General features: G+C 55.8%; 1 protein-coding gene and 2 long non-coding RNA genes across 4 annotated transcripts; 2 read left to right on the top strand and 1 right to left on the bottom strand.

Moving 5' to 3' along the window:
• Window positions 1-755: 755 nt before the first annotated feature.
• LOC110474760 (prostaglandin D2 receptor) lies at window positions 756-11,608 on the top strand. 2 transcript variants are annotated; one of them, XR_014955859.1, is made up of 2 exons: window positions 756-6,909; window positions 7,120-9,836. XR_014955859.1 is itself a non-coding variant. In XM_021538430.4 (2 exons), the coding sequence occupies exons 1-2, from the start codon at window positions 4,964-4,966 to the stop codon at window positions 9,976-9,978; spliced, it is 1,848 nt and encodes a 615-aa protein (XP_021394105.2). In that variant the 5' UTR covers window positions 762-4,963; the 3' UTR covers window positions 9,979-11,608. The 2 variants fall into 2 exon arrangements, 1 of the variants encoding a protein (XP_021394105.2); XM_021538430.4 differs by having other exon boundaries at window positions 762-6,541; window positions 9,709-11,608.
• A 75-nt stretch (window positions 11,609-11,683) lies between these two features.
• Window positions 11,684-15,456, top strand: LOC146767441 (uncharacterized). The gene is made up of 2 exons (XR_014955861.1): window positions 11,684-11,961; window positions 11,998-15,456. It is a non-coding gene; the product is annotated as an uncharacterized LOC146767441 (long non-coding RNA).
• On the bottom strand, window positions 13,289-16,229 carry LOC146767440 (uncharacterized). Its single transcript, XR_014955860.1, has 2 exons — window positions 15,270-16,229; window positions 13,289-13,648 (listed from the first exon to the last, which is right to left on the bottom strand). It is a non-coding gene; the product is annotated as an uncharacterized LOC146767440 (long non-coding RNA).
• Window positions 16,230-16,695: the final 466 nt, after the last annotated feature.

Below are 16,695 nucleotides of genomic sequence, written 5' to 3'. Positions count from 1 at the left end.
TCCTTTTTCCTTTTCTTTTTCCTTTCCTCTCCTTTTTCCTTTTCTTTTTCCTTTCCTCTCCTTTTTCCTTTTCTTTTTCCTTTCCTCTCCTTTTTCCTTTTCTTTTTCCTTTCCTCTCCTTTTTCCTTTTCTTTTTCCTTTCCTCTCCTTTTTCCTTTCCTCTCCTTTTTCCTTTCCTCTCCTTTTTCCTTTTCTTTTTCCTTTCCTCTCCTTTTTCCTTTCTTCCTTTCTTTTATTTTCCTTCTCCTTTGTAATTTTCCTTCCTTTTCCCTTTTTCCTTTTCCATTTCCTCTCCTTCCCCTCTTTTCCTTTGTTTTATCATTTCCTTTCCCTTTTTCCTTTTCTTTTTCCTTTCCTCTCCTTTTTCCTTTCTTCCTTTCTTTTCCTTTCCTTCTCATTTTTCTTTTTCCTTTCTTTTCCCTTTTTCCTTTTCTTTTTCCTTCCCCTTCTCCCTCCCTCACCCCCATCCCTCCCGGATCCCTTCCCGGGACTCTCCCTGGCTTGTGCTGGAATCTCCACCGAGCCCAAATCCAATTTTCCTTCTCCTTCCCGCTCATCCCCGGGCCGGGACGAGCCCCGGCCTTGTGCAATTCCCGGGGCAGCGTTGCTCCATCTCCTGCCAGCTCCTCCTTTCTGCTTTCTGCTTTTTTGCTTTTTGTTTTTTGCTTTTTTTGCTTTTTTAGCTTTTTTTTGCTTTTTGCTTTTTTTGCCTTTTTTGCTTTTTGCATTTTTTGCATTTTTTTGCTTTTTTAGCTTTTTTTTGCTTTTTGCTTTTTTTGCCTTTTTTGCTTTTTGCATTTTTTGCATTTTTTTTGCTTTTTTTGCTTTTTGCTTTCCTTCCCCTCGTTTCCCCTGCCCCTGGCAGGAGGAGGTGCCGGCAGCCCCTGGAGCCCCTCCAGGGCACAATTCCCGATTTTCCAGGGTTTTTATCCTCCGGGACGAGGCGGCAGCTGGGAGCGATCGAGGGATCGCAGCTGCTGCGCTCCCGAGGCGACACTGCCACGGTGAGGATGGGGGGGATGCAGGGAGCAGAAAAAAATAACAAAAAAAACAAACAAAAAAAAACCACAAAAAAAAAAAAAACACAAAAAACCCCAACCAACACAAAGCCAAAAACCCAAAACAAAACAAAAAAGCAACAAAAACAAACAAAAAAAACCCAACAAAAACCAAACCAAAACTAACTGAATAAATAAATAACAAAAAACGAAAAAAACCCAACAAAACCCCAAAACAAAACAAAACAAAAAAGCAACAAACAAACAAAAAAACAAACCAAAATAAATAAATAAAACAAAACCAAAACCCAACCATACAAAAACCAACAAAAAACAACAAAAAAAAAAACCCAAACCAAAACGAAACCAAAAAATCCCAAAAAACCCACAAAATACAACCAAAAAAAAAAAATCCCCGCAACACCCCCCAAAAAACAACCTAAAACCAAAACAAAACTCAAAACACCTCAGAAATAAACCACTAACCCCCCCAACAAAACAAAAATTAACAAAAAAAAAGGCTGTAGCTGAAGTCCAGCAGCAGCCATCCCTCTGCTCCCCTCCTGGAACACCGGGAATAACATTTCCCTTTGTTCCCGCTTCCCACAGCCCAGCCCTGTCCCCTGCAGGTCATGGTGACAGGTCAGACCCAGAGCAGGGACGTGGTTCCCTTTTCCCCAACCAGCTCACCCATCCAGCCCCCTCCACTGTGCCCAGCTTTTCCATTTTGGTGTGTTTTCACCCCAAAACCCCCTCCCATGATTCCACTGGCCTCCCTATTTTGCATCCCAGCCCTAGAATGGTAGTGAGGGCGGGGCTGTAGGTGATTCCTAGGAGCAATTAGCTAATTAATATTTCAATGTCAGTACTCAGCTCGAGTGTCCCAGCCAGGCTGTTTTGTTCATGACAGGAACAAGTGGGAAACGATCCCGGGGAGGGGAGGGAGGCTGGGATGGCTCTGGAAGCAGCAGGCAGAGGCTCCCGGGCCAGGGAGAGGCTTTTCCCTGCAGGACCCTCCCATCCTGGTTTGCTCCATCGGGGAATGTCCAGCAGGAGCTGCCAAAGCCTCAACTCCCGGCCAGCGCATCCCTCCAAAGCCCCACTCGGGGCTAAAAATCGGGATTTTCAGCCACCAGGACAAACACTTCCAAAAAGCAGCGCTGAGCCGCAGGAAGAAAATCCCGTGCTCCTGACAAAGAACAGCGGCGGCTCTTTGGGAAAAGCCAGGTTTGGGGAAAAAAAACTGGATTCCCTACAGCTTCTCCTTGCCAGATTTTGGTGAGGAGCGTCTGCTCTGCTGCCGTGCGCAACCAACAAAAGTTTTGGAGAGGGGGAAAAAAAAAAACAAAACCCAAACAAACTAAAATTCCTTGTGGATGCTTCAAGTTTTTCCAGCTCCTCATTTGCCTCTGGGTTTTGTGGCTGCTTTTTCTTCCGCTTCGGGTTGTTTTTATTCCGGTTTTTTTATCCCCCCACTCCCTCCCTCCTCTCCAGCAGGAATGTGACCAGGCAGAAGAGGGTCACGTCGGAAGCGTGACGAACGGGGGACATTCGTCATCCGTGGTGATGAGACTTTCTCCAAATAATTTTCCCCTCCTCTAATAGCTGCAATTTATGCAAATGAAGCCAAGGAAGAGCTAATTGGGGATTTGATGCGAGCCGGCTGCCCACGCCGGGTTCTCTCCCAGCGGAGATGGAGGAGGGAGGTGAGTCTGTGGTTACATTCCCGGCTGGACACTTATCCCAGCCCCCAGCCTGGCTCGAGGGATCCATCCCTCTCCACAGAGGAGGATGGGCCCTTGGTGGAGCCCTGGATGCTGAGAATTTTGGACTTTCTGTGTTAAAAGGCACAGACCCTCAAGAGAGCAAGAAGAAGGATCAGCCTCCACCCTAAAACCTCCATCTTGCTTTTTATCTTAAACTCTTTTTACCTTAAACTGTTTCTACAAGGCCTTTTTAAGGATAAACTGTCCAATTAAGAAACGACACCTCAATTATTTTCACTTTTAACCCAATAACCAACCACCCCTGCCTGCAATGAGGGCTTTTTTATCCAATTACACAAAACCACCCAAACCCATGGGGAAGAGAAGAAGGATCAGCCTCCACTCTAAAACCTCCATCTTGCTTTAGATATATTACTATATTCTAAACCCTTAAACTCTGAGTTTTCCACCCTGTGACATCACGCACTTCCATTCAAACTTAACCCACACAATCCCAGTTCTGTTATTCCATTCTGGAAGCTTCTCCACAGCCTCAGGTCAAATGCAGGGTTCTCTTGGGGTTCTGTGCCTTTGAACAGAAAAAGCCAAAAATTCTCAGCATCCAGGGCTCCAAACAGGCCCTGTGGTTGGCCATCCTCAGCATCAGATCCTCCAGCAGCAGGGGAAGGATTCCAGACCAGGTGCAATCATCCCCTGCCCGCCTGCTCTGACCCCCCCAGCCACACCTGCACTGCGTGGGTTCCTCCTGTGCCTGCTCCCACAGCATCAGAGCCGCAGTCAGATGGTCCCAAAAAGTCCCTTCTCCATCCCAGAGTTTCCCCATGGAGCAGTGCAAGGTCAGAAGCAGCAGCACCCCGGATCCTTTGGGCTTTCCAGCCGCAGCTGCTGCAACCGGGGGCAGCACCCACCTCCAGAAGGGGCTGGGTTTTGTCTCATTTCTTCCTCCTCCTCTTGCCAAGCATCGAATTGCCACTGAACTCGGCCTTCTGGTGGCTGTGAAGGGACTTTCCCGTGGTGGGCGAGCAGCCCAGGAGTGCAGCCTCTTCCCTACCCGAGCAGACGGGGAGTGTGCGGGGTCACGGCTCTGCCGGCAGCTGATCCCATCGGGGATCCCAACAGAACCCCACAACAGCTCGGGCTAGAAAAGATGTCACAGCCCAGCCCATCCCACCCCTGCCATGGCACCTTCCACCATCCCAGGCTGCTCCAAGCCCAGCCTGGCCTTGGGCACTGCCAGGGATCCAGGGGCAGCCTCAGCTGCTCTGGGCACCTGTGCCAGCGCGTCCTCCCTGGCATTTGCAGCATCACAGCAGGGATGGCACCAATTGCTCCAGGGGTCAGGACAGGCATTGTGCTCCCGGTAAATCAGCTCTCCAGAGGTGCTGGGCTCTCCTTGCCAATCTTCATCCTGTGAAAAGCTGAGGGAACCCATCACATCCTCCTTCCCCCGTTCCCTGCTGCTGGGATCCCTGCAGGGAGCCGACAGCAGCGCAGGCTCAGCTAAGGAAGGCACTGGGTGTTTTCCAGGAGCTATTTTGGAAGCTATCATTCGGATTGCTTCTCAGGGCAGGCTGAATTTCCTCTCCCCCGGGGCCCCAGGCAGGAAGCAGCCTTTGGGTTCACACTCAGCCCTAATGAGGGCAGCACTTCAACACCAGACGTGGGTGAGAGCTGCGCTGCAACGAGTTTTATCTTGATTTCTTCCGGACCCAGGACTTTCCCTTGCACTGCCACAAACAGTCCCTGCCCTCGTTGCTGGAAGAATCACCAGCTACAAGAGCTACAGCCCGCCACTAAAACCTGCCATGAATGATGTCTGCCCCCTCAAACCTCCTTTCCCACCCCTGCTGTCATTTTGATACTTCCCTGTGCTTCGTGTACACTCATCCAGAATAGCAAAAAGTGGTCTGAGAGCAGACAGGCACGGTTTCATGCTTATTCATCATCACATGCACCCTGCAAGCCGCTGTTTTTGCAGCCGTGGTGCTGCGGTCGGAACTGCTTTTCCTGGAAGGAGCTCTGGGGGCTTCTCCCGGAGTTTGCTGGTGGGACAGAGGAGCACTGCCAGGACCTGGGGGGTCAGCAGCACACGGCAGACCTGTGGGATGGGCTGCAGGTAGATGCGGCACCTGCTCGAGTTGAACCATACCAGAATCCCAGAATTGTTTGGGTTGGAAGGGATCTGGAGGATCATCCCGTTCCCACCCTCCTGCCGCAGGCAGGGACGCTTTCCACTGCATGGACTTGGTTTCTGTGCTGCGACACCCGCAGGGATCAGCCCCAGCCCCTTTCCCTGTCACTCCAGCCCAGCCCTCGGCCCTGTCACCCCTCCAGGGGCTCAGTCCAGCCCTCGGCCCTGTCACCCCTCCAGGGGCTCAGTCCCCCTGTCCCGTATCCCCCCAGCCCTGCTCGGACTCAGCTCCCCCACCCGTGACCCCCCCCGCGGCTCAGCCCCGTCCCCTTTCCGGCACCCCCACCCCGAGGGGCTCAGCTCCAGCTGCCTCCCCTCCAGAGTCTCACCCAGAGTCCCTCACCCTCCCCCCCGGCACTCACCCCCGGCCCTTCCCCTCCCTCCCGGGGGAGCCTCGGTTCTCCCGGGGGAGCGGCGCACCCCCGGCCCGCAGCCGAGCTCCGCCGGCCGGGGCGGGCCGGGCGGCGAGAAGGGGCTGTCCCAGGGGCCGTGCCCGCTTGCACCGCACCTCCTCCTCCTCCTCCTCCTCCTCCTCCTGCCTCCCTCTCTCCGCGGCGGGGGCCACCCGCCCCGCCGGGACAGTCGCCACCGGCAAGCGCGGCGCGGTGCGGTGCGATCCATCCATCGCATCGCATCCCTCTGCCGTCCATCCATCCATCCATCCATCCATCCCACCGCATCGCATCCCGCTGCGGGACATCGCCGCCGTGCGGTGCGGGCTCCTGTCGGTCCTTTCCCAGCCCGGTGCGGGGGGACATCCACCGCAGCCCGCGCCGAGCGGAGCGGCGCATGCCCCGCGGCCGCTGCCGATGGAGCCCGCGGGTTACCGCTGCCGCAGCAGCCGCCACATCGAGAGCGGGCAGTCGGCCGTGCCCAGCTCGGTGCTGTTCGCCGCCGGCCTTTTGGGGAACGTCCTGGCGCTGCTGCTGCTGGGCCAGCACCGCCGCCGGTCCCGGTCGCCCGGGGGCCGCCCGCCGCGGGTGTCGGCGTTCTACGTGCTGGTCACGGCGCTGGCGGTCACCGACCTGCTGGGCAAGTGCCTGATCAGCCCCATGGTGCTGGCAGCGTACGCCTACAACCGCAGCCTCAGCGAGCTGGGGCCGGGGGGCCGCGGCGAGGAGCAGCCGGGGGTGCTCTGCCAGCTCTTCGCCTTCCTCATGGCCTTCTTCGGGCTGGCCCCCACGCTGCTGCTGCTGGCCATGGCTCTGGAGTGCTGGCTTTCCTTGGGCCACCCCTACTTCTACCGGCGGCACCTGACCCGCCGCCTGGGTGCCGCGCTGGGGCCGGCGGCCGCCGGGCTGTGCGCGCTGTTCTGCGCCCTGCCCCTGCTGGGGTTTGGGGCTCCCATGCAGTACTGCCCCGGCACATGGTGCTTCATCCGCATGGCCGGCGGTGGTGCGGGCCAGCTGGGCTTCCCCGTGCTCTACGCCAGCCTGATGGGCTTGTTGGTGCTGGCCATCGTGGCGTGCAACGTGAGCAGCATGCGGCACCTGTACGGCATGGCCCGCAGGCAGCCCCGCCGCGGGACGCCCCCCGCCGCCGCCCCGCGCATGGAGGAGCTCGACCACCTCGTCCTGCTGGGGCTCATGACCGTCCTCTTCACCGTCTGCTCCCTGCCGCTCATCGTGAGTAATCCCAGCGCCTCCCCGGCTCCGGGAAATTCCCCCTGCCCCTGGGGAGGGTGGGTGGTTGCTTTGGTGCCTCGCCCGGGGGTCGGTCATTGTGTGGAATCCCTTGGGAATATCCTTTCCTCAGCACCATCCTGTCTGCAGGGAGGTTGGATTGATGGTTTGGCCTCCTTATATTAATCCCTCACTCTGTCCATAGGGGTCAGGCACCCTGAGATATCCCCCACAGCAGCCCCTGCCCCTGGGAGCCTGGGTGGCTGCTTTGACCCCCCTCAAATATTCATCACCCCACACCCCAAAGGTTGGTAGTTGCATTAATCTGTTTGGGAAAATATCCTTTCTAAGCACCATCTCCTCACGGGGAGGTTGGATTGATGGTTTGGCCCCCTTGGAATGGTACCCCACTCTGTCCATAGGGGTCAGGCACCCTGGGATATCCCCTCCAGCAGCCCCTGCCCCTGGGAGCCTGGGTGGCTGCTTCGACCCCCCTCAAACATTCATCACCCCACACCCCAAAGGTTGGTAGTTGCATTAATCTGTTTGGGAAAATATCCTTTCCATCTCCTCACAGGGAGGTTGGATTGATGGTTTGGCCCCTTGGAATGGTCCCTGACCCTGTCCATGGGGGTCAGGCCGTTGTTAAAGCACCCTGGAATATCCCCCCCACCAGCACCACTTGGTCCTGGAGAGGTCAGAGCACTGATTTTGGGATAAACCCTGACACCACCACCAGCTCCGAGGAGCCAAAGCTTTGCCTCCTTCTAAATCCTCCCCCACTCTGCCCACGGGGACCAGATCATTGCCTAAAACTCCTTGGAATAATCACCCCACCACCACCACCATCCCCCACTCCCAGGGGTCAGGGGGTGTTTAGGCCCCTTGAAATAAATTCTGGAACCACCACCCACCCCTGGAGGGGTCAGGGGATCATTGCTTAAGTCCCTTGTGAGTAACCCACCCCTGCCACCCTCTAGGATCATCTCCAAGGGCCAGGTTGTTACTTTAATCCCCTTGGAATAAGTCTCCCCTTGGCTCCACTATTCCATTCTGGGAGGTTGCCCACCCTCGACACCACATCCCCAGTCTCCTCAATTTATTTAAATTGATTAAATCAATTAAATTTATTTAATAATAAATACATAAATCAATTTGAATTAAAGGTCATCCTTTAACCCTCATGGAATAACCCCCCAGCACCATCACTCTGTGATGCTGGTACTGGAGGAGGTTGGATAATTACTTTTTTTCCTGAATGTCTCCCACCCTATCCCAGGGATCTGAGGATTGCTTTAACCCCCATGGAATAATATCCAACACCCATCCTGGGATGGGGGAATTAACTCATTGTTTGATCTTCCTGGAATAACCACAACAACCCCACCACCCTGGGGATTGATTTATTGCTCAAATTTCCTTGAAATATACTCCCACCCACCCCTCACCCCTCTCTGTCCCAGGCAGGGTCATTCCATTGCCCCTCCCTGGAATAGCCATCCCCAGGGGTCAGTTCGTTGTTTTAACCCCCTAAAACACCCCCCACCATCATCACCACTCTGTCCCAGAGGCGTTGGAGGGGTCAGGAAATTATTTCAGTCCCATCTGAGTGTCCCCTCCCCATCCCAGGGATAAATCTGCTGCTTTAACCCCACTGGAATAACACCCACCCCCCACCCCATCACCACCCCTCTGTGCCTCTGGGTGCCCCCGAGGGGTTAAAGGTTTGGGAGGGGGTGTCAGTTCATTGCCTCACCCCCCCCATTCCCACCCTTATCAGACCCTCAAGCACCTCCCATTCCCACCCTATCAGACCCTTTAAAGCCCCCATTCCCACCTCATCAGAACCTTCAAAATACCCCATTCCTGCATTTATCAGACTCTTCAAAACCCTCTATTTCCACCCCATCAGACCCTTTAAAGCCCCCATTTCCACCTCATCAGAACCTTCAAAACCCCCATTCCCACCTCATCAGAACCTTCAAAACCCCAATTCCCATCCCATCAGACCCTTCAAAATCCCCCATTCCCACTCCTATCAGACCCTTTAAAGCTCCCCATTTCCACTTCATCAGATCTTTCCAAATCCCCCATTCCCATCCCATCAGACCCTTCAAATTCCCCCATTCTTACATTTATCAGACTCTTCAGAACCTTCTATTCCCACCCTTATCAGACCCTTTAAAGCCCCCTATTCTCACCCCATCAAACCCTTCAAAATCCCCCATTCCTACATGTATCAGACTCTTCAAAACCTTCTATTCCCACCCTTATCAGACCCTTCAAAACTTCCCATTCCTACATTTATCAGACTCTTCAAAACCGTCTATTTCCACTCCTATCAGACCCTTTAAAGCCCCCCATTCCCACCTCATCAGAACCTTCAAAACCCCCATTCCCATCCCATCAGACCCTTCAAATTCCCCCATTCTTACATTTATCAGACTCTTCAGAACCTTCTATTCCCACCCCTATCAGACCCTTTAAAGCCCCCCATTCCCACCCTTATCAGACCATGCCCTGAAATCCTCTCACTTCTCCCCCAGGGATGGGAGACCTGGGTCGGATCTTCCACCTTTCCATCCCCCTCTGCAGGCAGAGCTGGGGCTACCCCAAAATCAGGGTGGGGGGTGTGCACGGGTGCTGCCACTGCCTTTGGTGACAATTTCCACTTCCTGTCACCTCTGGAAGCACACCAAGGGGTACCAGCCACCAGCAGCCCCGGCACAGCCAGGCTCCCATGGGTTGTGTGAGCACCCCAGGATGAACCCCTGCTGAGTTATCCAATGGATTCCAGCTCTAATTCCTATGGCAAGGGGATCAGCGCCAGTGGGGTGCCCCAGCCTTGGGGACAGAGCAGCACCTGCCAAGGCTGGGTGATTCCTTCATCTATTAAAAATTCCTGGTCACTGCGACCACATTTCCAGCTGTAACATCCTTGTCCTGACGTGCTCAGGACATGATCCAGCCCCACTCCCAGCTGGATCCACAACCCACAGCACACCCTGATGCCATCCATGGCGATACTGGGGGTTTCAAACCTCTTTTGCTGCCTTGGCAGTATTTTTACTCCCCCTTAATTCCCCGCTGTTTCCTTGACCTTCCCAAACTTTCTCCCATTTCCTGGATATATATATATATATTTTTTTTTTTTTTTTTTTTTTGGCCAGATCCGGGCCTACATGGGAGCTTTTGCCGCCGATTTCAACGAGAACGCCGACCTGAGCGCGCTGCGCTTCCTCTCCGTCAACTCCATCGTGGACCCCTGGGTCTTCATCATCTTCCGCACCTCCGTCTTCCGCGCCTTCGTGCGCCGCGTCTGCCGCCGCCTGGGCTCCCGCCGAGCCTCGCTGAAAGGCTCCGGCCCCGCTGGTGACAGCCAGTTCTGTCCCCCGGGCTGGCAGGGTGGCACAGATCCCCCCCGGCTGGGCACCCCCTGAGCGTGGCACCGCTGCGGAAGCCGGCGGCTGCCGGCGAGGATGAGGAGCGAGCCTTCGGCCCCGCGTCCCTGCCCCGGAGCATCCCGAGGTGGCACAGGGCGGTGGCAGGAGGGGACAGCGTCCAGCTCGCTGCGAGGGGCGCTGGGAAGGGTTTCTGGCCCCTTCCCCCAGGCTGCGTTTTGCCCCGGAGAGGATCTGGGATCCGCGGGGATTTGGGAATGTTCCATGCTTCGTGGAGGGTGCGGGAGAGCCCGGCTGCAGGAGGGCAGGAGGGCTGGGGACACACACGGAGGAGAAGTGTGGGTGTGTCCCCGTGGAATAAAAGTGGATCAGAGTTTCATCGCCTTGGCCTGTGCGTGATCCCATTCCGTGCCAAGGAATGGGTTTGGGATGTCCCCAGACTGGGTGAGGGACTCAGAAACTCCAGCAGCAATTCCCGGTGGGAGGAGGAGCTGGATGTAGGTGGATTCCCTCCCTGGCACACCCTCCACCCCTGCCCAGGATCTTCCCTGTGGTTTGTGGTTTGCCAACCCTTATCTCGCTCTTCTCTGGGAACCTCCGGGCGTGGATGTTGCATTTGTGTTCCTCAGCCGTACCTGTTCTGCTGTAATTATCTAAATTCAGTATTTATGGCTGTCCTGAGCCTTAATGAGGGCACTAATTGAGAGAACGCAGAGCCTGGCGTGCGCGAGCTCTCGGTGGGAGCGTGCAAGAGAGCGATCCTTTTAATGGAACATCCATTTCCTTTCAACCACAGGTATTAACTGGATCTAATTTTTGCCTTAAGTGACCATTTAGGCCAAAAAAATTATGATGATCAACAGTTTAGTGCCCTTGGAGGAGACAGGGTATTTCTCTCCTCTCTTTAGCTAAGCCTTGCAAGGTGCAGCCGTGTTCCTGCCCGCTCTCACGTGATGTTTACTCTCAGTGTCAAACAGATTCTGCTTTTGAAGGAACAATATCTTGGAGCTTTTTGGAGGTGACTTGCTGGGATTGGCTCTGGCTGTTTCTCCCAGCTGGAGAAAAAGGCAGAGCTGTGTTTGGGGGTGTTCTGGGGGCACCTGCGAGCTGCCGGCTCAGTTCCACTCCTCGGGTTTTTCCGAGGAGAAAGAAGGAAATGAGGGTTGGTTCATGGATTGGTTTCATGTTACTGGTGTGGTATTGACTTGGAGATGGCTCACGTGGGGCTGCAGAGTCAACAGCTCCAAAGCCTGCTCCGTGGCTTTCCTGGGATCTGTTCCACCGCGGCCGGATGAGATAACGGCCCTGGAAAATTTTGTGGTTGTCCCCCCTAAACTGGGATCTCCTCCCCCAAACCTCCGTGCTCCACTCGGGGCAGATGGAGCAGGCACGGTCAGGCTGGGAGTGTTTGGCGATGCAGAACCACGGGATGATCACTGAGGTGGGATAAGATTTCCAAGATCATGGGTGGATTCAGCATTAGAATGAGCTGAGGGCACTCTGGGTGTGCAGGGCATCAGCTGCCCGTGGTGCCTGTGAAGAGCCACTCCTGGAGAAGCCTTGGCCCAGGAAAGATCCCTGCCCCAGGAAAGGTCCCTGCCCCAGGAAAGGTCCCTGCCCCAGGAAAGGTCCCTGACCCAGGAAAGGTCCCTGCTCCAGGAGAGATCCCTGGTCCAGGAGAGATTCCTGACCCAGGAAAGGTCCCTGCTCCAAGACAGATTCCTGCCCCAGGAAAGATCCTTGGCCCAGGAAAGGTCCCTGCCCCAGGAAAGGTCCCTGCCCCAGGAAAGATCTCTGGCCCAGGAGAGATCCCTGGCCCAGGAAAGGTCCCTGGCCCAGGAGAGATCCCTGCCCCAGGAAAAGTCCTTGGTCCAGGAAAGGTCCCTGCCCCAGGAGAATCCCTGCCCCAGGAGAGATTCCTACCCCAGGAGAGATCCCTGCCCCAGGAGAGATCCCTGGTCCAGGAGAATCCTTGCCCCAGGAAAGGTCTCTACCCCAGGAGAGATCCCTGCCCCAGGAAAGGTTCCTGCCCCAGGAGAGATCCCTGGTCCAGGAGAGATCCTTGCCCCAGGAAAGGTCCCTGCCCCGTGCTGTGTGTGTTTAGATCCCAGGGTAACCACCATCCATGGAAATCGGTAATTAAACCAACACAAACCAAATCAGGTTCTTTATTAAGGTGCACAAATCGACTGCCCCTGAGCCCCGTGAGGACGCAAACGCCGCATCACTGACCCACGCATGGTTTTATCATCTCAGGAAATGAACCACAGAGCCACCAGCCACCCCCCACCCTATCCCCGCGGCTCCCTGGCTGGGACCACACATTTCCAGCGACCTTGCCACGCTGCCCTGGCTCGGGCAGCACTATTAATCGGGATTCTGCCCTTCCTGCTGTCCTACCTGCTGTGGGAGCAGACTTGGAGTCTCCAGCCAGCGCTGCCGCCGCCGGGGTTTGGATTTGGGGCGCAGCCAGGGCGGATAAATCCTGGCTCCCAGGCCGGGCTGCCGTGGCCCTGTCCCCGCCAGAGATGGCAGCACGTCCCCAGCCAGGCTGGGTCCCGAGCACGAGGAGCCCAAGGATGTTCTCCACCCCAAATTTTCCCTTTTCACCCCATTTTTCACTGCCTCAACACGTCCGGTTTGGGGCTTCGAGGAGTTTAGGCAAAGCTTAGATCCCTTCCTTACTGAGTCTGGGAAAGATCAAACTAAAAGGAAAAGAAAATATACATGAAATAAGAATTGAATGCCAAAAAAAAGACCCGACAACGCGCGGGTTGGTTGTAATTGCTGCTGAATAGGAAGCAGAAAAACCAGGGAGCTGCGGCTGAGGAGGGAGAGCTGCTGGGAGCCCTCCCTGCTCCATCCTCCCCCCGGGGACCCCTGGCTGCCAGCCCTTCCCAAGGGACGGACCTGGCCCTAATGGAGGCAAGAAAGAGATGCTGCTCGGCTCGGGGCTGCAGCTCCACGCCAGCGATGCTTTTTTGGGCGCTGCTTTATGTCCCTGTCACCCTCCGGCACTGCCAGCTGCCCCGTCCCCCGCTGTCACTGCTGCCACCAGCATCGCCTCTCCCGGCATCCCGCTCCTTTCCTGCACATAAATCACCCTCAGGGTGGATTTTTTGGTTTGTTTTCCAGCTCACAAAATCCAGGCGCAACTTTGCTCAAGCTCATTTCCCGACAAATTGTTTCGCTCTTGCAAAGAGCCCATTTTTTTTTTATTTTTTTATTTTTTTATTTTTTTATTGCCTGCCTGCATTTTTCAGCTGTTCTGCCAGCAGGGAGGCACGTGCCTGGGCAGGCAGCCGTGCCAGGGCTGCCAGGAGCCCCAGCCTGCCCAGGAGTGCCTCCGTTTATTTTTTAACCCCTGCACCCAGGTACAGGATAACAACACAAGGCACCAAAACCTGGCCCAGTGCTCAGCCCTGCTTGTCCAGGATGGGGAGTGAGGCTGCTGGAAGCTCTGGAACACGAGATAAGGGGTGACAAGGCTTTGGAAGAGAAGTGTTAAACACAAGTCAGGATGGGGGGTTGGTTAAAAAGGGATGAAATGCACTCACCATAAACAGGAGGGTTGGACTCCTTCATGTCCCTGGAGCCAGAGACATCCTTTAAAATCCACCAGGGATGGAGCAGGATCCCAGCACCCTCCCCAAGCACAGGCAGCAAACTCCAGAGGGTGAGAGCTCTGTGTGGAGCTCATGAAACTTCCCTACAAGCCCAGAGTCTTCTTTTAGGGAAAACTTCAATATTTGGATATTAGCTCAGGGAATTATCTACCATGTGCTCTGAAGGAGCCCCATCTGGCCTGAAAAACACCCACCCCAATCTGCACCATTTCATTAATGACTGAATAAGCAGAACTTTCAGGAACTGAGTTACTCAGCAAAGGACTGTCCAGCCCTGTGGTCACTGCTGAATGGGTAGAAAGGTGAAAGAGGAACACAAAATCCTGCCCTGTGGTTTCAGGTGCTATAAACCCAGCAACAGCAAGATCATCTGTCCTAGATGTCTTGGAAAACCAGGAAAAGACAAATCATTAATACCATAGAGAACAAGAACAATCAGGAATCTTTTGAACTTATAATTATTTGGAAGGCAGGACTAGCATGGTGCATGAGCATGTTCAGGGAAAGGAATGGAGCTGGGGAAGGGTCTGGAGCCCCAGGAGAGGCTGAGGGAGCTGGGAAGGGGCTGGAGAGTTCCTGAGGGAGCTGGGAAGGGAATGGAGAGTTCCTGAGGGAGCTGGGAAGGGAATGGAGAGTTCCTGAGGAGCTGGGAAGGGGCTGGAGAGTTCTTGAGGGAGCTGGGAAGGGAATGGAGAGTTCCTGAGGGAGCTGGGAAGGGACTGGAGAGTTCCTGAGGGAGCTGGGAAGGGGCTGGAGAGTTCCTGAGGGAGCTGGGAAGGGGCTGAACCTGGAGCAAAGGAGGCTCAGGGGGACCTTTTGGCTCTCACAGCTCCTGCCAGGAGGGGACAGCCAGGGGGATCAAGCTCTGCTCCAGGGAACAGGGACAGGACAAGGAGAAATGATCCCAAATTGCACCAGGAGAGGCTTAGACTGGGTGTTGGAGAAAATCTCTCTGCACAGGGCAGTGGTGGAGTCCCCATCCCTGGAGGGATTTAAAAACCTTGAGGATGTGACACTTGGGGACATGGGGACATGGGTCAGTGGTGGCCTTGGCAGTGCTAGGACAATGGTTGAACTTAATGTCTTAGAGGACTTTTCCAGTTTCAATAATTCTGGGATTTGATATGGCCCTCGCTAGAGGCAGGACACGAGCTAAACATGGAAGCCACGGGAAGAAAACAAACACTTCCCAAGGCAGGACAGATTGTACCAGGCAGCCTGTTCCTGCTTTCCAGCACAGAAGGGGGAATGAAAAAAACAAAAGCCCAGCAATTTTCCTATTATTACAGAAAAATCCCATCAGAGACAACTGTCAGTGGAGAAGCCTGAAGCCCCAGAAGGGTATTTAAGGCTCCATTAGCTGCCAGGAAAATGAGAAGAAGCCAAAAGCCCTTCCTGAGCTGTGACACGGAGCGCCAGAAAGGAGCGGGAGGCTGGGAAAAGCCTTGGAGCACCCCACAGGGTGCCTGCTGCTCGGAAAAGGGCTCAGGGTGGGCAGACTGCAGCTGCCTGCATGGATCAGGGCAGGATCCAGCCTCAGCTGAATTTTTGGGAGGCACAAAGAGGGCTGAACGAGGGGCAGGGTGCCACCCAAGCCTCTGGAATGGAACAGGATGGCTCCCACCGGCAGCCGTGTCCGTGTGCTCGGCTGCTCTGCTGCATCAGGACTGGGAGCAGGGTTGAAAATGTATTTTCCTGGCTCACCTGTGCTGAGGTGGTTCTGGGACAGCTACAGCATCATCCCCTCCGTCCCACCCATCGATCTGAGCATGGGAACAGGGCTGGGGCTTTGCCACGTCACCCTCAGCTCGTCCTCCCCACCAGGCTGAAGAGGCTCTTGAGCTGTGTGAGAGGAGAAAGCAGAGCCAGGCTGGGAGTGGCCCCTGAGAAATGGAGGTGCTGTCACAAACCGCAGCCCTCCAGTTTGCCGTGCCCCACATTTCCTTTGCCAAGTTCCTGTTACAAGCGCGTGGTTTTTAAAAAGTTCCTGTTGCAAAAGCCTGGGTTTTAAAATAACAGCCAAGGCCACTGGTGCGTCTGCAACCTGCTGTGTCCCTGCTGCAGTGTTGCACCGAGGTGCGACGGAGTAAATGAAAAATTAAATTATTGCAGCTGTGGCGACAGGGCCACAGGAGGTAAAAATACTTTTTATTTACCTGTGAACTTAAATAAAAGGCAGCTTGAGTGACAGCTGGTGTCCTGAAGGATGGAGGGAGCATCTGAGGCCACCGGGATCGAGCTCGTGGATTTCCCACCCCTGGATGTGTTCCAGGCTGGACGAGCCTGGGAGCAGCCTGGTGGCCCTGCCCATGGCACAGGGTGGGACTGGATGGGCTTTAAGGTCATGGCCAGACTGCTGCAGCCCCTTGGGGACCTCTGACGACATGCAGGAGAGGGGGACAGTGGGGACATGGCGGGGTCCAGCCGTGGGGCAGGGAGCTGTCCGTGGGTTCCTCTGGAGCAATGGGAATTCCCTGCACAGCCTGGGCTCGGCTGGACCCCGGGCTCAGGGGGGATTTGGGGTTCTGGAGCCAGCACCGGGACCGGCTGTGCCGTGGGGCTCTCGGGGCAGCCTGCAGAGCATCACCGGGAGTTTCCGACCCTGTGAGGGGCACTGGGATTCCTGGATTAGCACCGGGACGGAGCGTGCTCCGTGCCCGGCACAGAGACCGCGGGATCTGCACCGGGACTGGCCGTGAGAGCGATCCCGGGCCGGCACCGAGACTCCCGGAGCGGCACCGGGGCTGCTGGAGCCGTGCCGGGACTGGCCGTGAGAGCTGCTCCCGGTCTGGCACGGGGACCGGCCGTGCCCCGGGGCTCTCAGAGCCGCACGGGGCTCCTAGAGCGGCACCGGGGCTCCTGGAGCGGCACCGGGGCTCCTGGACCGACACCGGGGCCGATCGTAAGAGACGCTCCCGGTCGGGCCCCGGGGCTGGGCGTGCCGGAGACGGGCTGGGTCACACCGGGGACTGTCCCAGCGATCCCGGGCAGCCCTCCCGGCCCGGCACTGGGACTCTTGGACCGCACCGGGACTGGCCGTGTCCGGGGCTCCCACACCGGTACCGGGATTCTCACACCGGTACCGGGATTCTCACACCGGTACCGGGACCTTCAGACCCGCACCGGGACT

This window comes from Lonchura striata, chromosome 5, assembly GCF_050655825.1.
Source record: "Lonchura striata isolate lonStrDom1 chromosome 5, ASM5065582v1, whole genome shotgun sequence".
NCBI classification, from domain to species: Eukaryota; Metazoa; Chordata; class Aves; order Passeriformes; family Estrildidae; genus Lonchura; species Lonchura striata.
The sequence above is the reverse complement of the archived record's forward strand: the minus strand, read 5'-3'. Positions and strand labels throughout refer to the sequence as shown.